Source organism: Bos grunniens, chromosome 7 (genome assembly GCF_055505025.1).
Source record: "Bos grunniens cultivar Pamir isolate PY7600 chromosome 7, Bosgru_T2T1.0, whole genome shotgun sequence".
Taxonomy (NCBI): Eukaryota; Metazoa; Chordata; class Mammalia; order Artiodactyla; family Bovidae; genus Bos; species Bos grunniens.
This window is the reverse complement of record NC_141171.1, coordinates 93694943-93716135: the sequence shown is the minus strand read 5'-3', so window position 1 is coordinate 93716135 and position 21193 is coordinate 93694943. Positions and strand designations below refer to the sequence as shown.

At 38.3% G+C, this 21193-nt stretch overlaps 1 protein-coding gene across 15 annotated transcripts in view; it reads left to right on the top strand.

Moving 5' to 3' along the window:
- The window catches only part of KIAA0825 (KIAA0825 ortholog), a 428558-nt gene that overhangs the window by 238390 nt on the left and 168975 nt on the right, over window positions 1-21193 (top strand). For 3 of the 15 annotated variants that reach the window (XM_086413113.1, XM_086413115.1, XM_086413114.1), the window contains one exon: window positions 3741-4319. The exons of 5 other annotated variants lie outside the window; for them this stretch is intronic. In XM_086413113.1, the coding sequence (XP_086269239.1) occupies window positions 3741-4230 (490 nt within the window). In that variant the 3' untranslated portion in view covers window positions 4231-4319. Of the gene's footprint in view, window positions 1-3740; window positions 4320-10232; window positions 10368-21193 lie in introns of those variants that run through there. 7 more of the 15 variants (XM_086413107.1, XM_086413108.1, XM_086413106.1 and 4 more) reach the window with 4 other exon arrangements.

Sequence of the window (21193 nt, the reverse complement as noted above, 5' to 3'; positions counted from 1 at the left end):
TAGATCTCTATTAAACATAATTAGTATAAGAACAAATCTGAACAGCTAATAAAATTGTTCACTTTATATAATATTTTATATCACTTTTATATTAACATTATTATAATATGTTTGTAACGTGTTGTATGTAAAATTAGTTAGGATACCAATAGTGCTTTACATTTATACTGTAAATGAAAATCTCACCTTTAAGTACCTTGGGGTGTAACTCTGAATTTTATTTTTCCATAATACAAGATCTGGTGAAAAAATTAAATCAAGATGTTTTTGCACCCACAATATTTGGATTAATATAAGTTTGAAATTTATTTTGTAATAAACTATAAGCAATGCACGTATGTGATTTCAAATGGTCCAGGAAGTTAAGACATACAATTTGAAAGGTCCTCTCCCCAGCTCCTCAGTCACACAGGTTCCACTGTACTTGCAGCCATTTGAACCATTTCTGGTTTTATTTCTTTTGATTAATAAATGTAAGTGACAGTTTACACCACTAATTTTTTTAGTCTATCAGCTTAAAATTAATATGTATGGGCTCCTTGCAATAGAGGATTTAACTTATACTACCTCTTCCCCTTCCCTTCAAGCTCTGTTAATAAAGTTTTCATTTTAGTTCTTCTACTGCTCACCTTTATGTGATATAACAGAGCCTGTATTTTAAAATCAGTGTCTTTTTTTATTTTAAAAATTTACATAAAGAATAAAGGTCACTCTTTTTGGTGTACAATTCTGAGTTTTGACAAATGCATGAAGTTATTTAATAGCACAATCAAAATACAGAAAATCCCATTTCTCAAAAAATTCCCTCGTGCTGACCCCTTCCAATTTCAGTTCCTCCCCCATCCCAATCCCTGGTAACCACTGAGCTGCTCTGGTCTCTATAGTTTGTTTGTCTGTTTTTTACCTTTCAAACTTGTCACTGTAAGAGATTTATACAGTACGTCACCTCTTCAGTCTGGCTTCTCGGTATCATGCGTTTGAGATTCTTGTGCTTGCTTATTCTTCCTCTGGAATAGCAGTCCATTGCCTGAAGGTCGCACTGTCTGTTGATCAGCTTACCTGTTAAAGGACCTTTGGGTTGTTTCCAGTATTTGGTGATCGTGAATAAAGTCTCTGTAACCTTCATGTACAGGTTTTGCATGAATATAGGTTTTTTTAATTTCACTTGGACAATACCTAAGCCTGGGAGTGCTGGGTTGTATGGTACAGTTATGTTTGACTTTATAAAGAAACGATATCCTTCTGTATTTTATACTGCCTACAAGAAATCTGATGGTTGATCAGTTCTCCTTTTCATATCCCTGTCGTGTCGACGCTTTCTTGCTGTTATTAAGTAACTCCTCCTCACCAGCTACCCCTGGTCATTCTGAAATGAGATTGTGTCAGTGTGTGAATCTTTGATTTTTCATAGCACCTTCAATATTGTAATCTCCTTCAGATTCAAAGATTTTTTTTCCTATTATAGATTATTCTCTTGGCTCCCTAGTTACATCTATATCCCTTTCTGGAGTTCCTGTAAAGACAGGTGTTCTGACTTACTCTTCCTCAGATACTGGTAGAGGCGTCTTAGACATTGTCTCCTCATTCTCCAACTCTCTATATCCTTCCCACCTCTTTTTTTTGTAACTAAATCATTCAGTTCAGTGACTTTAAGGGATTATCTCAGGTCCCAAGATCAGATACCTTCAGGGGCTGCACAAATAATACCAAAATGTAAAGGCAAGGTATAATACAATAAAGGGAGGTGAGAGCATCTAGATAAAAACATCCAAATTCTTTTTCTTTTTTTTTATTGTTGTGTTAGCTAAATAATGGGCTTCCCTCATAGCTCAGCTGGTAAAGAATCCGCCTGCAGTGTGGGAAACCTGGGTTCTACCCCTGGGTTGGGAAGATACCCTAGAGAAGGGAAAGGCTACCCACTCCAATATTCTGGCCTGGAGAATTCCATGGACTGTATAGTCCAAGGGGTCGCAAAGGGACACGACTGAGCGACTTTCACTTTCACTAGCTAAATGACATGTCATCAGAATGGAGTAGGTCCACCGATATGAACCTCTAAATCTATGGCACTAATTCATCTGTAGCTCCAGTTCTAATTGTTCAATAAGATTCCAGATCACATACACTCGGTTTTTTCACCGTAAGGATATTTTAATGTAGTAACTCTCATATCATAAGGAAGTCCTAACATCATAATTATCTTCATCAGGTAAATTCCTCTTTAGAGTTGGGTGATTTCTATTCATAGAACTAACTTTTTTTTTCCTGTCCTCATCTTAGAAACCTTGAATTACTTTGCAAAATTTCCATCTCCTTTCATCTGTATTCTGTTACACACCACATGCCCCCGAGTTTTCCCTCTGAACTTTTCTTAGAGCCACTGCTTTTTTCTGTTAATGCTCCTCTGCTCAAAATCCAGTGCTCTCATCTCCTGATCCTTAGATGTCCTTCCTTCACTTCTTATCCATTTATGTCTGCTGCATTAATATGTTTTTTCCTTAAACTTTTCCTTTGTTATTAAAAACAATTGAAAACAACATTAACATTTTAAAATACAGAAATAGTATGTTTATAATCTAAGTTCACCACCCAGATTCATTCTTTCATTTTTCCAAGTCCTTTTTCTATGTACACAACACACTTCCTTTTTCCAGCCACAATGAGGAAGGAATCCATCTAAAGTTGTAGGTTCTAAATTCTTCACAAAACTATTTTTGTCATTCATTGATTTTTATTTTCAACAGGGCTTCTCTGGTGGCTCAGACAGTAAAGAGTCTGCCTGCAATGCAGGAGATCTGGTTTCGATCCCTAGATCGGGAAGATGCCCTGGAGACAGGAATAGGTACCCACTCCAGTATTCTCGCTTGGAGAGCCTGGTGGGCTACAATTCATAGGGTTGCTAGCATTATATCAAATTAACACAGCACAGTTTAGCCATTGCTCCGTTGCTTCAGATCCTTCTTTGTTTCCCTTTTCCATGTTATATTGTCATGAGTGTGTAGGTTACTTCTAATGCACATAGACAAAAGGTAGAATAAAAAGATACAGGCAAACTTGTTTTACAAATTACCAGATATTCAAAGGGATAAGAAGTAAAGTGAAATAAAAAATTTTTCAACATCTTTTTTTTTCTGCTACTTGTCTACTTCAAATTACATTGGCTTCACATTGCCTGAAACTCCTCGAAGTCCCGAAGTCAAGGCGTCCGTCATCCAGTCCTCCCACTTACCAAATGCCTCCTTTATAACAGAGCCCACTGTGCCTTTAATCATTGCCTGACAACCCATGGTTCAAAATCTTCCTCTGCCACTTTATCTAAGCCTCCTTTTTCTTGTTTGTATAAGTGAGATCTTAGCAGCACTTTTCTTACTGAGTGGGCAGACCGAAAGGTTAACCTCTAGCAAGTGTTTAGTACAAAGCCCGAAACATAGGAAATGTCCTATGAATATAAATCGTTCTTGTTTTTAGCTATTATTTGGTCCTCTCTGGGCAGACCAGAGTAGGCTGTCAGGGGCCAGGATAAAATTGTAAGACACAGCCCAGACAGTTCAGTTCAGTTCAGTTCAGTCGCTCAGTTGTGTCCGACTCTTTGCGACCCCATGAATCGCAGCACGCCAGGCCTCCCTGTCCATCACTAACTCCCGGAGTTCACTCAGACTCACATCCATCGAGTCAGTGATGCCATCCAGCCATCTCACTCTCTGTTGTCCTCTTCTCCTCCTGCCCCCAATCCCTCCCAGCATCAGAGACTTTTCCAATGAGTCAACTCTTCGCATGAGGTGGCCAAAGTACTGGAGTTTCAGCTTTAGCATCATTCCTTCCGAAGAAATCCCAGGGCTGATATCCTTCAGACTGGACTGGTTGGATCTCCTTGCAGTCCAAGGGACTCTCAAGAATCTTCTCCAACACCACAGTTCAAAAGCATCAATTCTTCGGCGCTCAGCCTTCTTCACAGTCCAACTCTCACATCCATACATGACCACAGGAAAAACCATAGCCTTGACTAGACGGACATTTGTTGGCAAAGTAATGTCTCTGCTTTTCAATATGCTATCTAGGTTGGTCATAACTTTCCTTCCAAGGAGTAAGCGTCTTTTAATTTCATGGCTGCAGTCACCATCTGCAGTGATTTTGGAGCCCCCCAAAATAAAGTCTGACACTGTTTCCACTGTTTCCCCATCTATTTCCCATGAAGTGGTGGGACCAGATGCCATGATCTTCGTTTTCTGAATGTTGAGCTTTAAGCCAGCTTTTTCACTCTCCTCTTTCACCTTCATCAAGAGGCTTTTTAGTTCCTCTTCACTTTCTGCCATAAGGGTGGTGTCATCTGCATATCTGAGGTTATTGATATTTCTTCGGGCAATCTTGATTCCAGCTTGTGCTTCTTCCAGACAAGCATCCGGATAATTGTGAAGTAGAGGAAGGGAGGGCCAAGGAGAAAAAGCCATGATGAGATAAGAGCCGTCCAGAGCACTGTTTATTAGTTGCTGGCTGTATGATACATGGTCTGGGTTCAAGGCAAAGGATGAGCTCAGGAAATTGATGTCTGACTGTTCATGGGCCAATGGCAGGGAAGGCATGGCCCCAAAAGGCCAATATTTGACATTAATTCAGTGAACATTAACAACCTGCTGTGCACCAGGTCCTGTGTTCAGCTGTGGATTTTGAGTTACTCAGAAATCAGGATCTAGCCATGGGGTCTGTGTCCAGGGTAGCAGTATCCATGATGAAACTGATGTGACATCTGCCCTCAGAGACAGAGACTCATCACTTCCTGACCAGGACTAAGGTTCACCTCTGGTCACTGATGGAGTGGAGGCTCCAGGCGAGGCGATCCATGTGGTTGGAGGACAAGGACGTCTGTTCAGAAGCCAAGCACATCTCATGTTAAGGACAGCTACACTTTTGCCCAGGCTTATCCCCTCTGCTTCCCTTGACCGTCATCCTCCAAGTCTGCCCTTCGAAAACCAGCTCAGGCCCGCCATCAAAGCCCTCTCCAGTTCTGTCGTTCTCAGAAATCCTCCGGCATTTACAAACAGTTAAACTTGTTGATGTTCAGTATGTGATACGTTGTGATGGTCGCCGATGTTTTCGGTCAGCCGTCTCCCCAGATATTCTTGTCAACACTCGGACAGTGGGCATCTTGAGCTCCCACTTGACACACGTCCAGTAAAGCACACAGTATGGAAGCGTAGGACTGTGCAGCTTGTGCCTTTTGGCTTCCAGTCTGAATTTACTGTTTCAGAATGGTTTTTCCTTTAGTTTTTAGACCTTACTGAGGATCACCAGGAAAAAGAGGCTTTGTTAACTCATTTATTGAACATTTTACCAAACTGTTTTCAGTTAAATATATGCTCATTAGAAGTCACACAATACAAATGTTGTGTAAAGTAAAAGTTAACCGATTGCTTGTTCACCCTCATTTTACATAGTGCCACTCACTCGAGGTAACAAATCTGTCCTCTGTCATTCTCATTTAAACCTTAAAATATCCTTTGAGCATTAAGTCATCATTCTGAATAGAATTTTAAAAGAAAAAAAATTACCAGGAATTTTAAAAGATGTCTAAATGCTACAATTTAGAAAAAATAATAGATTAAAATATTCCAGTTTTCTGTTAAAGTCTTCTAAGTCACAAAGACATGTGGGATTTAACAACCACCCTGGAAGCTGGTGGATCTCTTATTGTCAAATAATTGACAATTCTAGGTTAATGAATTAAAATCTATTAATAGTCAGAGTCCTAGGGTACAAAAGAATTGGTCTGGGCTGAGCAGATTTGTAAAGAAGTCAGTAAGCTGGTTAAAATCTTGTCGTTGTTTGCCTGTCTCACTTGCCAAGAAAATTCTTTTCATCAGAATTATGTCTTTGCCAAATTTGTTCATCTGGCTCAGCTTGAGCTAGTGATGAATATCCACTTGTCCATTTCAGCTAGTCAGACCTGTAAAGGACTTAAAGAGTTAGGACTCCCTGGAAATAGATAACTTTGTATAAATGGCAGTTTGGGCTCTTATTATTTTATTATACAGAGAATATACTTGCCAGCAGATGAAAGTAAAGAATTACATAACCCACAAAAACCACTGTGTTGATTATAAGAATGCTTCTATTTCATTATTCTGTCCAGCAAGACTTTGAGGAAATAGGTGGACTGTGCCTGTTTCTTCATTTATCCATCCGTCAAATAGTCACTCGGCACAGCAGATAAAGAAATAAGCCAGACACAGCCCCGGTTGTCAAGGAACTCAGAATCTAGTAGAGGAGACAGACTTGAGAAATCAGTGGCTATGGGTACAACAGAGGTTCATGCAGGTGCAGTGGAAGGTGTCAGAGGAAGGGAGCGCTCACTCCACTGAATGCAGAAGCCGTCAGGAAATCCACCCAGGATATGGTGATACTTGAGCTGCATGGTGATGATTGAACCTGAGTCAGCCAGGGACCCAAGATGAGCAGTGGTCATCCTGCGTATTTTGGCTAGAGTAATCAGTCTCTTCACTGAATTTTTCCCTTTTGAATCACTTCCATTTGTAACATATAAGCACAGCGAATCAATGTTAGACTGCTCAGGATGAAATCAGAGGCTGAATAGAGAGGGAGGGGTGGTAGAGGAGAAGGGGGACACCTGTCTTACTTTGGCCCACGTGTACCTGCTCAGTTGCTAAGTTGTGTCCAACTCTTTGCAATCCCATAAACTGGGGCCTGCCAGGCTCCTTTGTGGGATTTCCCAGGGAAGAATACTAGAGTGGGCAGCCATTCCCTTCTCCAGGGGATCTCCTCTACCAGGGATCGAAACCACGACTCTTGAATTGGCAAGCAGATTCTTTACCAATGAGCCACCAGGGAAGCCCATACTTTGGCCCATAAATGGGGAATATTGAAGGAGTTACAGATTCTTTTTTTTTTTAATCCTTGGTCTCATCTGACCCTGAAGTTTGCAGGCGTATGTAAGCAATTGCTGGGGCCAGTGTAATTCATAGATCAAATGGCCCTGTAGTATGTCACTAAAATTCTATTGGCCTTATAGGTATTCGGCTTGGATGGGAGGTACTTTGGTCAGGGCACTCCTGGTGAGTGATGGACGACTCTTCAGATGAGATGTGCTAGTTTAACACTGGCCTTGGTCAAGTAGGAGAGGTACCCCTGATTGGTGTTGCTCTTAATCTCTCAGTGTGCTTGCAGCTTGTTCTGGAGCTGGACAGTCTGTTCTTCGGTACTTGTTTCTCTCTAAACTGTAAAAGTTGCCTGATAGTGGCAGGAATGCCCGGGAGAGGTAGTGATGCTTCTGGTCTACTTGTTCATGGTTATTACCCTGAACTGGCTGATCCGAGATGGACTCAAACCACATCTCTAGACCCCCAAGGAGTTTCTGAGGAAGAAACTAAGTGGAATTGTTTCCTAATTAAGTCCTTACTTTCTCTCACTTAGCAAATAATCTAACAGGGAATTTAGGATTGACATTTGATTTTAGCAAAAGGACGTGCATGTCGGTGATAGATGCTTGTTCATAACAACTCCAAGAATGTGGATTAAATGTGTGACTTTAATGCGTTTGTTGGAAATACTGTTATTTTTCACAAAGTAAAAGCATTCGTAATTTTGCTACAAGGAGGAATATTTGCTTCCTCTCACACATTTTATTTAATAATTTTACTTCTTTCAAGGCAAAACAGCACACAATTTGAAAATGAAATTTCCCCAAAGTGTTCAGTGTTGCTAATATGTTTTCCATTTTCTTCATTATGCTATAGTGGAATATTGCCATACTTTGAAATGTGCAACATATCTCCCTGGAGGCAGCAGATGGTGTGACTAGTCTGTCTTCTGGTAAAGGATTTATCACGAGAGATGGCATCTAGGGCTGAATGGGATGGGGGTCCTGCCCTCAGAGAGCACCGGCTCTCATCTTACTGTATCAGTGCAACATTTTATAAGTTACTGTTTATAAATATGGGGGAAAAAAGCCTGCAAAAATGGAAAGGTTTTGGCACATTTTTAAGCTTCTTTTTTCTTAGTTTATATGAGAAAATACTTCATTTGGAAACTATTTATTTCCTATTATATTCATGTTTTTCTCACTGAATGCCTCACTAGAGGACCAGCTGACCCCTTGGGCAGGACATGATTTTAGAGGTGTTTCTATCCTAGTCTATGATCTGGTTTTCAGCTTTGAAAGTCTGGTAACATGGATTCATAGAAACACTGGCTCATTAGTTCAGTTCAGTCGCTCAGTTGTGTCCGACTCTTTGTGACCCCATGAACTGCAGTACACCAGGTCTCCCTGTCCGTCACCAACTCCTGGAGTCCACCCAAACCCATGTCCAGCGAGTTGGTGATGCCATCCAACCATCTCATCCTCTGTCATCCCCTTCTCCTCCTGCCTTCAATCTTTCCCAGCACCAAGGAAAGGAAAGTGAAGTTGCTCAGTCATGTCTGACTCTTTGCCACCCCACGGACTGTAGCCTACCAGGCACCTCTGTCCCTGGGATTTTCCAGGCAATAGTACTGGAGTGGATTGCCATTTCCTTCTCCAGGGGATCTTCCCAACCCAGGGATCAAACCCAGGTCTCCCACATTGTAGACAGACGCTTTACCGTCTGAGCCAGTCAGCTGTTTGCATTAGGTGGCCATAGTATTGGAGTTTCAGCTTCAATATCAGTCCCTCCAATGAACACCCAGGACTGATCTCCTTTAGGATGGACTGGTTGGATCTCCTTGTAGTCCAAGGGACTCTCAAGAGTCTTCTCCAACACCACAGTTCAAAAGCATCAATTCTTCTGCGCTCAGCTTTCTTTATAGTCCAACTCTCACATCCATACATGACCACTGGAAAAACCATAGCCTTGACTAGACAGACCTTTGTTGGCAAAGTGATGTCTCTGCTTTTTAATATGCTGTCTACATTGGTCATAACTTTTCTTCCAAGGAGTAAGCGTCTTTTAAAACTCATAGAAACTTGTGTAAAACCAGAGCTCCGTCTTACCAATTTACAGTGAAAAATACAACTGGAAGCAGATCTATTCATTCTCTCCCTCAAGGTAAATTGACATTAGAAGCCAGGTTATGACAGGTTTTTGATGAGTAGGAGTGAACCATCTCTCCATGGGGCTATATGCCTGCCATTAAGACCTAAAGCACGTATTATGAGTCAGGAGAAGGCAACGGCATCCCACTCCAGTACTCTTGCCTGGAAAATCCCATGGGCGGAGGAGCCTGGTAGGCTGTAGTCCATGGGGTCGCTAAGAGTTGGACACGACTGAGCGACTTCACTTTCACTTTTCACTTTCATGCATTGGAGAAGGAAATGGCAACCCACTCTAGTGTTCTTGCCTGGAGAATCCCAGGGATGGGGGAGCCTGGTGGGCTGCCGTCTATGGGGTCGCACAGAGTTGGACACAACTGACGCGACTTAGCAGCGGCATTCTTGTTTCTGAATTGTGCTAACAAGTTTTTATACTTTCTGGACATTTTTGGTCCTCTGCTGACTACTCTGTTAACATCATCTCTTTAAAGAAAACAAGGGAGATGCAGAAAAATTTCCCTCTACTCTTCTAGGTTTGATAGCTGGGTCTATAAAATAAATAGAGAAAGACAGATTAATAGGAAAAAAGGTTCACAAATTTGTTTGTCTTTAATATTACTTGCACAGGTGTATTGCCAGGGAGAAAAAGTGAATACCCTCCAAAATGGTGAGATTTGAGAACTTATATATCATCTTAGCAGATGAAGGGGAGAAGGAATGTAGGCCACTTATGGGAGAGTAAAAGATTTTTAGGAAAGAAGAACAAGTTTTTAGAAGAATATTGTGAAGTGTGATAGTTTGTGTGGCTTCCCAGGTGGCTTAGGGGTAAAGATTCCACCTGCCAATGCAGGAGACACAGGAGATGCGAATTTGATCCCTGGGTTGGGAAGATGAAGAAATGGCAACCCACTCCAGTATTCTTGCCTGGGAAACCCATGGACAGAGAAGCCTGGCAGGCTACACAGTCCTTGGGGTTGCAGAGAGACAGACACAATTTAGCGACTAAATAACAATGTGATAGTTTGTGACATTATCAGACAAACCCAGATAGTTTGGGTGTGGTGTTGACCTCTAATCTCTTCTCCTGTGAGAACAATCAGTCTTCCTAGGTTAATGATACATCTGGGAAGGGGATTTATGGTAATTGAGTTCCTTTCGGAGACTCTGTCTTTAGGCAGATAGGAGAGTTCAGAGAATTCCTCTCCCTGTACAGGCTGTTTCAGATATCTTCAGCTCAAAATAATCAGTACACCAAAGCAGCATACTTTGAGGTGCCTGTCCTGAACTCCTTCAACAGTGCATAAGTACTTAACTCCCAAATAGAATATAGTTTTATCATGAGTGAAAACTCCAGGAGAGTGTTGTTTTTTGTTTTTGTTTTTTCTATAAGTGAAAGTGAAGTCGCTCAGTTGTGTCCGACTCTTTGCCATCCCATGGACTGTAGCCTACCAGGCTCCTCCGTCCATGGAATTTTTCAGGCAAGAATACCAGAGTGGGCTGCCATTTCCTTCTCCAAGGGATCTTCCCAACCCAGGGATCAAACCTGGGTCTCCCACATTGCGGGCAGACACTTTACCATCTGAGCCATCGGGGAACCCCTTTTTTCTGTAATGCTAAGATCAATTAGCAACGTCTGGCACAGACAGGAGAGGAGCGCGACGGCTTTTGTGATGCACATTTGTTCATTGTGGCTTAAGTCTGAACTTTATTTATGCAATCCAGTGATTCTCTGATTCATATTTAAGAACAGCACTCTGCACCCTTGGAAATCATTTGAGAACATGCTTTGAAAGCTGGAAGACCTCTTAACTTTCTCATTTTATCATTTAGAAAATATTTGTCTTGAGGGCCTTACTGAAGACGTGGATCTAGTAGGTAGCAGAATACCAACTTAAGCCCAGGGTTTCTGTCTCATGGTCCAGCGTATTTTCTTATAAACTGAAATACTAGATCTAAGAACCCTAAAGACTGATGACTTTATTTTCCAGCTGAGTTTGAGAAATATCTTTTCCTTGGTAGGAACAAGTTTTTTTTACGCTTTTAGGTTAGCAAAATGAGCATGAGGATTATTATACAGTGCAGTGATACTTAATCATGGACACATGTTATTAATAGAGTTACTTGGGAAGAGAATAAAAAAAAAACTAAAAAATGTCTTAGTCGAGGCACAGTCATTCATTTGTACTTTTTAAAAGTTTTCCATGTGATTTAACTTTGCAGCCAAAATAGAAACAATTGATACAATAATTTGAAAACTTGTTGAAATAATCAAATACTACATGAGTGCTTAAAAGTCATTGTTGACATTGTTAAGTTCTTGAAGGAATCAATATTTTTATCAGCCAAAAACATTCCTTCCAAATAAACATCACCACATTACAAGATTAGTACACTACTAAATATCTTTTATTATAATTCTTAATACAGGCATCAAATAAGCCGTTGGAGAAGTAGCAGTGATTGTGATAAAAATATAAAGGTCAGAACATGGTGACTGACAGAATGGAGACTTGTGATTTTTAGCTGCCCACTTATTGATAGTACTGAGAATTTTTTTTTAGTCTTTCTGTCACTTAAAACTAAACTTTGTATAAAATATGTAAACTGTGGAAGGGAATGCTGGTGCAAAATCTAGATTAAAGAGTAATAAGTATTTACTTTAAAAATACATTTTAGTATTTATTTCAATGTTATTGAAGTTTTGGAAATTCAAAGTGATTCAAAAATGAAGCTAAAGAATGAAACCCTGAGAAAAAGATTCTTGTCTTCCATGTGTCCTTAATTGCCCACCGTTTTGTCTTATACTAGGTTGTTTTCACAGTACACCTGCCTCTTCTCTAGTTCACACTTCATGAGCGTAAGGAGGGCATTACGTGGTTTTGTTTTAAAAGCCTTTTCAGTCTCTAGAGCAAGATTAGGGGGAAGACAGGAGCAGTGCTACCTTGCACTCGAGAAGTCTTGGAATACCAGGCGCACTTCAAGAAGAACAACTGAAGGTGAGAATCTTGAGATAAGGCCTAAAAATTTGCCAGTGGGACTGATCATGTGTAGACAATTAAAGCTACATAGCTATCTGGTCGGGAACTAGAACCTTCCTAGTTCTGATGAAAATAGGTAGAGTGTGCAGCGTAAGAGCTGGCGCTGTAGAAGCCCTCTTACAGTACAGAGAATTTAGAATTACCACTCGACAAGTCGACCCTGAAATATGTCATAGGAAAACTTTTTTAATGTGACTTTTTGGATTGGCAGGTTATGACAAAACTACATTCATGTTACCTGAATACATCTTTTGTCTAGTTTTACATGCTTTTTGACTTGTCTAGAAAATGACATATTGAAGTTTTCATTAGCTTTAACCAGGTGTGATTTTCTTATGGAAGATACCTCAGCAGGCCCGCAGTTTAAGGCGAATAAACCACTGAAGCTCAGAAAGGCCATAGCCCTCCTTCAGATGGTAGCAATGAGCTGAAAGACTCATTAATCAACCGCAGCGTCACAGGTGTGATGGCTTGCCTACAAACTGCCAACAGACTGTGAAAGTCACATCCGACGGGCTAAATTGTCAAACTAGACCCATCCATAAACATTTTAACACAGCAAAATTCCAACTCTTTTGTCTTTAAGATGTGAGTCTGAGATGTTAACGTTCCTCCAAGCTTGCTATGAAATGTTTATTTTATTTCATAAAATTCAAATTTCTTAGTAAAGAAATTTGGCCACCTTTTCTATCATAAAAATCTCTATTAGTGTTTTATTTTTAATTTTGTTTTCTATTGGTTATTTAATATCCTTTATCTTAAGGATCTATTCTTTTGTATTACAGAAAGGAAGGAGGATTGAATTGGCCTGTGTCAAGGCTTTAGCAGTAGTGAAAATCCATTTTTTTAGCATGTATATTAGTTTGATTTGTGCACTCAGAAGTGTTTTCACAAAGAAGATAATATCTGTAGATATGTTTTAATGGGAGAACCATGTAAATACTTTTTTTTCTAACTAAAAGAAATTTTTACTTCAGGTAAACTGCTTGATTTGGGGGGTTTTCTTTTGATCTGTAAGAGATCGTAATTTTAATTGGGTTTTAGTCTCTTTGTATTTTTTTAATGATGCATCACCAGAGAAGTCTAGTTGTTTCTCTGTCCATTGGAAAGATAAAATAAATACTAAATAAACCAGGGTGTGAAAAAGGAAATAGAGATTAAAGTTTATGTCCTTTAGTGAATCATACTCTAATTCACATTCCTTGTTAATCTCTGTTCTGCCAAAATATTAGTAGATTATGTATAAATTACCATAAAGCATTTTGATTACTACTCTTTTGTTGACCTTAACTTGATATTGAAAAGTTACTTTGGAAGAACTGAGTAGGAATATGTGGGGGGCGGGGGTGAATTTTGTACAACTAGAAATTAATAAAGAGTTAATATGTGGCCCATTTCATAGTTATCTAAGTAAAACTGAACAAACTCTGCTATTTCTAGTATTTATCTGATATTATATCAGTTCAGTTCAGTCGCTCAGTCCTGTCTGACTCTGAGACCCCGTGGACTGCAGCATGCCAGGCCTCCCTGTCCATCACCAACTCCAGAAGCTTGCTCAAACTCATGTCCATGGAGTCAGTGATGCCATCCAACCATCTCATCCCCTGTCGTCCCCTTCTCCTCCTGCCTTCAATCTTTCCCAGCATTAGGGTCTTTTCCAATGAGTCAGTTCTTCGCATCAGGTGGCCAAAGGATTGGAGTTTCAGCCTCAGCATCAGTCCTGCCAATGAATATTCAGGACTGATCTCCTTTAGGATGCACTGATTGGATCTCCTTGCAGTCCAAGGGACTCTCAAGAGTCTTCTCCAACACCACAGTTTAAAAACATCAATTCTTCGGCACTCAGCTTTCTTTATAGTCCAACTCTCACGTCCATACATGACTACTGGAAAAACCATAGCTTTGACTAGACAGAGCTTTGTTGGCAAAGTAATGTGTCTGTTCTTTAATATGCTATCTAGCTTGGTCATAGCTTTTCTTATAAGGAGCAAGTGTCTTTTAATTTCATGGCTGCAGTCACCATCTGCAGTGATTTGGGAGCCCAAGAAAGTGAAGTCTGTCACTGTTGCCATTGTTTCCCCATCTATTTGCTATGAAGTGTTGGGACTGAATGCCATGATTTTAGTTTTTTGAATGTTGAGTTTGAAGCCAACTTTTTCAATTTCCTCCTTCACTTTCATTTGCTATTATATATTTATCTGATATTTATATAACTTCTATATACCCAGGATTCTACTGGGAATTCTTGGTTAAGAAGCAATCAAATTGATTTACTCTTGGTATAGATATATGCCCAGAGGAAGCACTCAGTAAGTATTTATTTTGATTTGAAATTAGTTGGAGAATCAATAAGATTATAGTAGAAAGGGAATAGAAAAATGAGAATTATATACCGAGAATTTACTGAAGTACCAAAATTTCAATCAATATCTTACCTGTGATCCTTTATTAACTGAATTTAATTTGATTGAGAACAGTTAATAATGCTGTATGATTAGAAAGTAAAGTATATAAGAAACATAATAAAGTTTAAAATTCCCACTAAAAGATATATAAGCATTTTGAAATTTCCATTTACACACAATATTCTTTGCTCATATTACTCTGAAAACATTTGTTTTGAGCATCCTCATAAAATTTCCCCTTCTCCCACCCCTTTTTCCTATCTGTGTACATTTATGCATAACTTTTAGTAACTACTCTCGTTGACAGAAATTAGAAGAAAGAGCTGTCACATCATAGTCTCATCATAGGTAGAATACAGAACTGAATTAGCTTCATTTTAATGGAAATATATATATAAAGTTGCTGCCATTGGAATCTTTGAAAAGTATGCTTTGAAATAAGCCTAATGGCCATTTATTTTTTACCTATATTATTAGTGGCTTAGTAATTACACACTTCTCCCCCTGTAAAATAATAAAGTGTTCCCTTTACTTGTCATAATGAAAACTCTGAGAAGTACATTTCAATATACCCAGACTCCTACCAGTAAAGTGTTAATAAAATTAATAATAAAAAGTATAATGATTTCTACTGGGATAATTACATGGGTAATTTAACAGTAGATTTGGATGAAACTGGAAGCTTTATATGATATACAGTTAAACCTCTATAAATGGTATATAGAAAATCAGATTGGCCCATTGTCTTTTGCATACAAAAGGAATCTTTTAAAATGTTAAGTGGTAGCAATGCTTAAAAGGTAAAATTTTTCTTTCATTATTCTAATAAATAGCTCTTTAAAAACATTTGACTAATTGTTGTTTCTTGGTTTTATTGTCTCTTCTCATTTTTGAAGTATATACCCTCACAGCAAAGTTATAAATCCAGTCTGCTTATTTTTTTAATTTTATTAATTAAATGGAAAGAATGAACTATAGCTTCTCAAATGACATAGTTTGGGGAAGTTTTTAACTTGATCTGTACTCTTCATAGCTGGTTTCCACACAAGAATATTCTTGACTATCCAATGAAAATGTATTTTATTTTTGACAAAGGACGCAAGAATATACAATGGATTAAAGACAATCTCTTTAACAAGTGGTGCTGGGAAATCTGGTCAACCACTTGTAAAAGAATGAAACTAGAACACTTTCTAACACCATATACAAAAATAAACTCAAAATGGATTAAAGATCTCAACGTAAGACCAGAAACTATAAAACTCCTAGAGGAGAACATAGGCAAAACACTCTCCGACATACATCACAGCAGGATCCTCTATGATCCACCTCCCAGAATATTGGAAATAAAGGTAAAAATAAACAAATGGGACCTAATTAAACTTAAAAGCTTCTGCACATCAAAGGAAACTATTAGCAAGGTGAAAAGACAGCCTTCAGAATGGGAGAAAATAATAGCAAATGAAGCAACCGACAAACAACTAATCTCAAAAATATACAAGCAACTCCTACAGCTCAACTCCAGAAAAATAAATGACCCAATCAAAAAATGGGCCAAAGATCTAAATAGACATTTCTCCAAAGAAGACATACAGATGGCTAACAAACACATGAAAAGATGCTCAACATCACTCATTATCAGAGAAATGCAAATCAAAACCACTATGAGGTACCATTTCACACCAGTCAGAATGGCTGCGATCCAAAAGTCTACAAATAATAAATGCTGGAGAGGGTGTGGAGAAAAGGGAACCCTCTTACACTGTTGGTGGGAATGCAAACTAGTACAGCCACTATGGAGAACAGCGTGGAGATTCCTTAAAAAACTGGAAATAGAACTGCCTTATGATCCAGCAATCCCACTGCTGGGCATACACACTGAGGAAACCAGAAGGGAAAGAGACACGTGTACCCCAATGTTCATCACAGCACTGTTTATAATAGCCAGGACATGGAAGCAACCTAGATGTCCATCAGCAGATGAATGGGTAAGAAAGCTGTGGTACATATACACAATGGAGTATTACTCAGCCATTAAAAAGAATACATTTGAATCAGTTCTAATGAGGTGGATGAAACTGGAGCCTATTATACAGAGTGAAGTAAGCCAGGAGGAAAAACACCAATACAGTATACTAACGCATATATATGGAATTTAGAAAGATGGTAACGATAACCCTGTATACGAGACAGCAAAAGAGACACTGATGTATAGAACAGTCTTATGGACTCTGTGGGAGAGGGAGAGGGTGGGAGGATTTGGGAGAATGGCATTGAAACATGTGAAATGTCATGTATGAAATGAGATGCCAGTCCAGGTTCAATGCATGATGCTGGATGCTTGGGGCTGGTGCACTGGGACGACCCAGAGGGATGGTGTGGGGAGGGAGGAGGGAGGAGGGTTCAGGATGGGGAACACATGTATACTAATTAAATAATTTTCTATTAAAGAAAAAAAAAAAAAGAAAGAAAAAAGAAGGTAAAAAAAAAAAATGTAATATTGGAGAAAAATTGTCCTCCAGGCATCTATTTCCTTATAAAATACTTGAAAATAATTTTTTCTAATAATAAATCATACATGAACTTTTTCAAAACAAACAAAAAAATAAAATGTGAAGAAATTTGTCTTCTAAGGAAAGCCTATGGAGCCTCATACGTTTAGACCACTTGTTACTTGATTGGCAACACGCTGTACATTTTTACACAAACTTTTAATTCTCAGAACTTTGTGTTAAACACTTGTCATATTTTTAGGGAAATAGGTTGAAAGAAGATAAGGGTTTGCTGAATGTCACACAGTTTTTACACGACCAGGGTGGAATTCAAGTCAAAGGTGATGGTTGACTCCACCGCCTGAGTCCTTTTCACTCCAGATTGCTGGCAAAATACAAGTTGTAATGATACATGATTCAAATATTCTGTTGAATGTTAATATTCTTACAATGCGTGCGTGCTAAGTTGTTTCAGTCTTGTCCAACTCTTTGCAGCCCTGTGGAGTGTAACAGCTCGCCAGGCTCTTCTGTCCATGGGGATTCTCCAGGCAAGAATACTGGGGTGGGTTGCCATGCCCTCCTCCACGGGATCTTCCCGCCCCAGGGATCAAACACCCATCTCTTATGTTCCCTGCATTGGAAGACAGGTTCTTTACCACTAGCGCCCCCTGGGAAGCCCAAACATGCCTGTAATATACACATGCTATTTTTAATGTAAAATATAACAGAAAAGGACATAAAACTTAAGTGTGACACTTTATGAATTGTCCTAAAGCAAATATTCATCTACCACCACTGATAGCCAATATTCAGGAATAGAACATTGCCAGCACCCTTGAATCTACCCCACCCCCATGATCCATTCTAAATACTATCCTCTCCCTTCTTCCCAAAGATTAAGCACTATCTTTACTTCTTCTTCTTCTTCTTTTTTTTTTTTTTACTATCTTTACTTCTAACACTTCAGTGCAAGTTTGTGTTTTATTTAATTGTGGTAACATACATGTAAGAGTTGCCATTAAAATTTTTTTTTAAATGTACAATTCAGTGGCGTAAGTAGTTCACTTTATTTTACAGTCATCACCACTACCCATTTTCAGTACATTTTCATCTTCCCAACCCAGGACTCTTATCAATTAACTAATAACTCCCCATTCCTTTCTTCTCCCAAGCCTGGCAATTGCCATCCTACTTTCTGTGTTTATTAATTTTGCTCTTTTAGGTATCTCAAGTAAGTGGAGTTATGCTACCGTTGTCTTTCTGTGACTGGTTTATTTCACTTAGCATCATTTCTTTAGGTTCATCCATATTGTAGTATCTGACAGAGTGTCCTTACTTTTTCAGGCCATGTTAGATACAATTGTGTATATATACCACATTTTGTTTATTCATTTATCTGTTGCTGGGCACTTGGATCTCTTCTGCCTTTTGGCTATTGTGCATAATGTTGCCATGAACTTGGGTTTACAACTATCTGTTGAAATTCATGCTTTCAATCTTGGTGAGTATGTACTCAGAAGTGGAATTGCTGTATCATATAGTAATTCTATGCTTAATATTTTGAGCACTACCATTGTTTTCCACAGTGACTGAAACATCTTACATTTCCGCTTGCAGTGCATAAAGGTTCCAATTTTTCCAGATCCTTGACATACTTATTTTCTGTTTTTTTTGGGGGGATGGGTAATTTGCTCTTTTAAAAAACTTATCATAAGTAAAATCATACATTTTTAATTGATTTTAGCTTTTGCTATGTTTGTGAGATTCACCCATCCAATTGAATATAACTGAAGGTTGTACATTTTCATTGTTGTAGAGTATCCCATTTTATGATAACATTCAGTTTCTCAACCATTCCACTGTTGATGAACATTTAGATGGTTTCCAGTTCTTAGCTGTTATAAATAATGTGGCTGGGAACATTCATGTTTATGAATCTTGGTATTATGTGTAGGCAATTTATGTTGTATACATACAGGTAGAATTGCTAGGCCTTAGAGTATATTGCCCGTTACAAGTATATGAGTTCTCACTGCATCATATCCTCACCAGTACAAATATGGTTATAGAAATTCTGACAAATGTCATTACTGATGATGGTGAACATTTTGTTCATTTATTTTTTAAGCATTTAGATATCTTCTTTGGTGAAATGTCTTTAAGCCTCCTGCCTATTTGCCTCTTGATCTTTTTTCTTTATTGTTCTGTATGAAAAAATATATAGATAAATAGATGTATGGATGAGGAGATACAAACCCTTTGTTGCAAATATCTTCTACTCCTTGGCTTGCCTTTTCACTTTCCTAATGATTTTTTTTTTTTTTTGGAAATTGAAGTTTTTTATGTAGTAAGATTTATAAAACAATTTCCCTTTATAAATATTAGTTTTTTTGCCCTTTTAAAGGACAATCTTTAATGATTAGTGTTTTCTATTTTATTACTAGCAAATAGTATCATTTTATATTTGGAACTTTTACTTTTTCAGGCTATCATAAACAGGCTTCTCCTCATTAACAGAAAGAAACATCTTTGAAAGAAAGAACATCAGACTAAAATTATGGAGTCCAAGAGCAGGTTTATGCTTGAAAACAATAGACAGTAAATATAGAGATCTTTACGGACTGTGTTCTTTTGTACCTAATTAGTACATCTCAAGCCTTTTCTAGTCCTAGTATACTGGTGAATGGTTGTAGAATTTGACTTTTGCAAACTATAAAATTTTGCTGCATTTTACTTTTTCCCACTCCAACTTGACTCCATTAAGGCTCTTAATTGATGCTTGTATTTGATACTCCAAGTAAGGTCTGTATAACTCCATGTGCCTTCTAGAGTAGCTGAAGGTCATTAACGTGTATCCATTGTGAACTTTTTCACATATGTCAGAATAATTAATATAGTTTATTGTAGCAGTATCATATTAATCTTATTAGCTTAATCATTTAGGCTGTTGTATTGTCTTCCATTGCCCTGAACTTACAGCAACATAAGAAAAGAATACTCGGGGGCCCTGAACTGTGACAAATGTGAAATACATATCAATGTTCATATTAACTAATAATGTTTGTAATAATAGACATATGTGGAACAAAATTTGTTTTTAATCATTTTGTATAAATGATTTTATATAAATGATATGTATTGGCATATAGGCTAAGAACATCTCATATGTTAATTCAACTAAACATTTTATTTAAATATCAGGGAACCCCTGGGTAGTTTTTTTCCATACCAGAGATTAGACATACAGAGTCTCCAAAGTAGGAAAAGAATAGAGAATTTTCAGAGCTGAAAGGTTTTTTGTATCCAAACAAATCTTGTGAAAGCATGCATTGAATCTCATTAAGAATGGTAGATCAGTTTGGTAGCAGATTTGTCCTGTCGTGGAACATTTTGCCCCTCAACTGAATTTTTCCTACTTTTTGACTTATTTCCTTATTAGTCGCTCTCAGTATTAAAATGTGCATCTTTTTACAATTTACTTCATAGGAACTTTGCTCCTATATTTTTCCATTTCTTCCCTCTTTTTTTGTGCTATTATTGCCATATGTATTAAATCTATATACGTTTTAAACCCAATAATTCATTTTTGAGTACCACTTTATGAACCTATTCTTTTTAAAAAATTGAGAAAATAGTGAAGAGTAAAGAAAGGGTGGTAATATCTATTTAGTCTTTTAAAATTTATCACCCAGTGTATTCACCTGTTCTGGTGCTCTTCATTTCTTCTGTGGACTCTCGTTAGTATCGTTTCCTTTTAAGTAGCCAGCCAATTTTTTCCCTCTTATAGTAACTTGATATTTAAACTCGAAAGACAAAAACAGTTGTTCCTTCACCTTTGAAGATCAGTTCTCTCACAGGTTATGTCTTGATGTGTATCAGTCAGTTCAGTTCAGTTGCTCAGTCGTGTCTGACTCTTTGCGACCCCGTGGACTGCAGCACACCAGGCCTCCGTGTCCATCACCAGCTCCTGAAGCTTATTCAAACTCATGTTCATCGAGTTGGTGATGCCATCCAACATCCCGTCCTCTGCCATCCCCTCTCCTCCTGCCTTCTGTCTTTCCCAGCATCAGAATGTTCATCATTCTGTGTCAGTTTCCCCAAGAGAATGTGTCCCTTCAATCTGTTGATTCACATCTTAATCTATTTCTGGTAAGTTTTCTTAAATTATATCTTTGGATATTTTCCCCATTCCATTTGTTTAATTCTTTTTTTTTTTTTTAAGAGATACCAATTATGCTT